At 39.7% G+C, this 4,505-nt stretch overlaps 1 protein-coding gene across 1 annotated transcript in view; it reads right to left on the bottom strand.

The window, feature by feature from the left end:
* LOC106873726 (prolactin regulatory element-binding protein) overlaps positions 1–4,505 on the bottom strand; it is a 20,306-nt gene that overhangs the window by 7,942 nt on the left and 7,859 nt on the right. The window contains exons 2-6 of the mRNA XM_052975960.1: positions 3,950–4,151; positions 2,902–3,128; positions 1,931–2,014; positions 859–977; positions 2–49 (exon numbers count right to left, since the gene is read on the bottom strand). Coding sequence (XP_052831920.1) covers positions 2–49; positions 859–977; positions 1,931–2,014; positions 2,902–3,128; positions 3,950–4,151 — 680 coding nt within the window. The remainder of the gene's footprint in view (position 1; positions 50–858; positions 978–1,930; positions 2,015–2,901; positions 3,129–3,949; positions 4,152–4,505) is intronic.

Here is a 4,505-nt window from a genome sequence, read left to right as displayed (position 1 = left end):
TAATGTGTAAAGGTTGTATTTGTTTTTATTTCCCTCAACACAGCCAAATCTGGATGGACAGAGAAGAAGAAAATAACAGTTACAAACATTACTGCTTGGTAGAATAATTAGTTGGTGACTAATTGTGATAGAAAGAAGGTGGGTGGATTAGCGTGTGTGTGTGTGTATACCTACTGTATTAGTGTGTGTGTGTATGTGTTTGTCTATGTATGGCTTGTGTATAGTTAGTATATTAGCATGTATGTGTGTATGTGTTTGTGGGGCTGATAGATCAGTCAATATGCCTGGTAGATTAGCATTTATATCTGGTATATTAGTCTGTGGCTGGTAGGTAAATGTATATATGGTAGGCTGATGTGTGTGCATATGCACATATTTAGAACACTGTAAAATAAACACACACATAGATATATATACACACACACACATACATATACATACACATGCACACACACACACATATATATATAAGTATACACACACACATATACGTACACATGTACATATACACACATTTTCATGTTGCAAATGTCATGCACAACAACTGAATGGAAAAAGACAACAAAGGATGGACAAGTCTTAACCTGTAAGCTCGGTAGGAAAATAGATACACACACACACACATGTGCGCACACACACACACACACACAGACTTCTTTCAGTTGCCACTTTCCAAATCCTCTCACAAGGCCTTGGTTAGCCCTGTGGTTTAGAATAAGACTTTTGTCCAAGGTGCCACACAGTGGGACTGAAACCAGAACCATGTGGTTCGGAAGCAAACTACTCACCCACACACACACCACCATCTTTGCCTATAAAACAACAAAACCAAAAATAACAACATTCTGCCATACTTACTCACAACATCGGAACCTATACTGCTCTTTGGTCTTACAAGGCCAGGTTAATTTCGTGTGTTTTTTACCAGTTTTTGCATTCCATACGATTCCTAAATTGTCTTTGGACACTGTCACAACCTAAACAACAAAAATAAATATTCTTAGGTGTAAAACATTAATTAATTAATTATTCATAGTTAACGAAAGGAAAAGAGAGTCATGTCACAATATCTTTTCAGTGAAGCCCTGGGGGGGAAGGAAGTAATCAACTATTCTCCTCCTTTGAAATTTCAGGACTTGTGCCTATACTAGAAAGGGTTATTATTATCTATAATAATAAAAGGGAAATTCTGTCTGTCCGTCCGTCCGGGACCCCTGTATCTCAGTCTATATTTGCTCTACAAAGACATAATATACATTTTTGGAATCAGGATGATCCAGAGATTGAACATCTGCCCTTCATTTGGTTCTGGAACATCCAGTACTGGGATCTGATTTAAAAGCATTTGGGTTGCTATTTCTAGCAGGTAAAGCTTGGCTGATTCATCCCATCTTACTTGGCGTTTGTCAGATGACGTCCTTAACCTCTGATCAAACACCTCTGGAGCACGTAGTCATTATAGATGTATTATAGTCATGCTATTTAGCTTTCCTTAGTTTGGAGCCACAGGCCCAATTAGCGCTCTGCAGGGGCCAGCTTAGAAGTTCACATGGAGTGTAGCTTTTAAGTTAATTATTACTATATTAAAGTGGCAGGCTGGCAGAATCATTAGCATGCCAGGAAGAATGTTTGGTGGCATCTCTACGTTCTGATTTCAAATTCCATCAAGGACAACTTTGCCCTTCATCCTTTCGGGGCCCATTCAAAATAAGCACCAGTCGAACACTGAGGTGGATGTAACCACCTTAGCCCCTCCCTTGAAATTGCTGGCCCTGTGTCTTTAGTAGAAAGGATTACTATTATTATTATTATTACTACTACTACTACTACTACTACTACTACTACTACTAACCATACCAACGACAATAATATCATTAGTACACGGTTTTTCCAAAGAGAGAGAATCCAACATTTATTCAGTGTTACTTACCCACTTCCCTGAAGGACTAACGGTCAAGTCATCTATGTCTGACGAGTGGGCACTGACTTCAAAGACCTTTTTTGATTCCTGATACTGCAAAGACAAATACAGACATGGGTTAATGTATTAACCCCTCTCCACCACCACCACCACCTCTCTTCAGCTTCTTACTCTCTCGCTCTGTCAGCTTCTTCCTGGTGCCTGTGGCGTATATACTCCCCCTGGATGGGACGCCAGCCTGTCACAGGAGATACTCGTTTTTGCCAGCTGGAGCAACATGAAATGAAGTGCTTTGCTCAAGAACACAATGCAACGCCTGGTGCAGGAATTGAAACCGCAATCTTATGATCATGAGTCCAAAACCCTAACCACATCAGTTTCTTTAGTTTCCTCATAATCTCTTTCTTTCTTTCTAACATGCATAATAAAGTATATCTTTGTATAAAGATACAAGTACATATAGACAGGCGCAGGCGTGGCTGTGTGGTAAGAAGCTTGCTTCCCAAACACAAGGTTCCGGGATCAGTTTCACTGCGTGGCACCTTGGGCAAGTGTCTTCTGTTATAGCCTTTTGTTGACCAAAGTCTTGTGAGTGGATTTGGTAGACAGAAACTGAAAGAAGCCCATCGTATATATATATATATATATATATATATAGATAGATAGATAGATAAATAGATAGAAATAGACAGAGATAGACAGATGGAGAGATAGATAGATGTGCATATACATTATTTATACACACATATATTTATGTGTGTGTCAGTAGTTATGCTTATACTGTTATGTACAAAACATCCCATTATGTCCTGCTGCTTAGTGGTTCAACAAACAGCCTCTGATAAAATTAAGCATTAGAGTGAATTAAATAGCTGGGTCAAAGCCATTGACTAAAACTCTTGCAAGCATTGCTCCAGCATGGCCACAGAATAATGAGCAAACTATTAAAAGAAGAAAACAGTTTACGAAGTTATCCTTACCATCCAACATCTCAAAATGCCATTATCGGAACCTGTGTAGAGTAGATTACCATCTGGACTAAATTTCACCACTTTCTGGAAATGATCAGAAACTTTGGCAGAGTTCTGGAATTTGCTGATCTTCTCAATGTCAAAATTTACCATTTTCTGTGGCCCATTCTTTACTGGTTCCTCTTTGTTGTCGGTCTGTTTTGTCCGCCGCTGTCTGACATCATTTGTGCTGGATTCTAAATTATCAAATTAACACTTTAATTAACACAGTGAAAAAACAGGTAAGATAGTTAAGTAAGATACATGAAGAGACAAATGCAAAGATGGACAGGTAGAATAATAACAGAGACAGGTACATATACATGTGTGTGTGTGTGTGTGTGTGTGTGTGTGCATGGTTCAGTGGTTAGAGTGTCAGGCTCAAGATCATGAGGTAGTGAGTTCGATTCCTGGACCAGGTTGTGTGTTGTGTTCTTGAGCAAGACACTTTATTTCACGTTGCTCCAGTTCACTCATCTGTAGAAATGAGTTGCGATGTCACAGGTGCCAAGCTGTATCGGCCCCTTTGCCTTTCCCTTGGATATAACATCAGTGGCGTGGAGAGGAGAGGAGAGGCTGGTATGCAGGGGTCACTGCTGGTCTTCCATAAACAACCTTGCCTGGACTTGTGCCTCGGAGGGGAACCTTCTCACTGCAATGCCATGGTCATTCATGACCAAAGGATGGGGGGGGGGTCTATTTTTTTTTACATACATAAACACACACTTGGAGTGATTGATGTTAAGAAGAGCATCCAGCTGTAGAAACATTGCTAGATCAGATTGGATCCTGGTGCAGCCACTGGCTCTCCAGACCTCAATCAAACCATCCAACCCATGCCAGCATGGAAAACGAATGTTAAATGATGACGATGATGATGATATATATATATATATTTATACATACACACACAGATACGTGGTGGGTGGGTGTTTGGATTCATGTTTAGATAGGTGATAGATACAAACCTACACATAAAAAAAAGAAAAAAAAGAGATCAGACAGAATCAATATTAACCTTTCTTTGTATCGTCTTTTGCTGCCACAACCTTGTACCTGATAGAAAAAACTTGGCAATCATCATCAACTCCGATTGCTAATTTGTGGTTCCTGCCGTCCGAATAGATGGCACTGTTCATCACAGCCTGGCTTCCTGTGTCATGGTAGGACAAACTGCTTGACTGGATGTTACCCTCTTCCCATTTCACAGCATAGATCTCCTAAAAAACATAAGATATTAACACATTTGTATATTTGTTTTGCATGGTTTTTGATGGGAAATTGACGAGTGTTCAAACAGACATGGTTATATTTGCAGATGGTCGTTCTGCAAATAAGCACACACACACACACACACTATTCAATCTTCACTTTAGATGATGATGATGGTGGTGGTGGTGGTGGTTGTCGTCATCAACATCATCATCATCATTATTAAGGTAATGAGCTGGCAGAATCATTAGCATGCCAGCCAGACAATATGCTTAGCAGCATTTCATCCTCTGTACGTTCTAAGTTCAAATTCCACTGGGGTTGACTTTACCTTTCCTATCTAACCTATTATGTTATCAAAA

Source organism: Octopus bimaculoides, chromosome 23 (assembly GCF_001194135.2).
Source record: "Octopus bimaculoides isolate UCB-OBI-ISO-001 chromosome 23, ASM119413v2, whole genome shotgun sequence".
NCBI lineage: Eukaryota > Metazoa > Mollusca > Cephalopoda > Octopoda > Octopodidae > Octopus > Octopus bimaculoides.
Note: the sequence above shows the minus strand (reverse complement) of the source record. Positions and strands in the feature narration are given on the sequence as shown.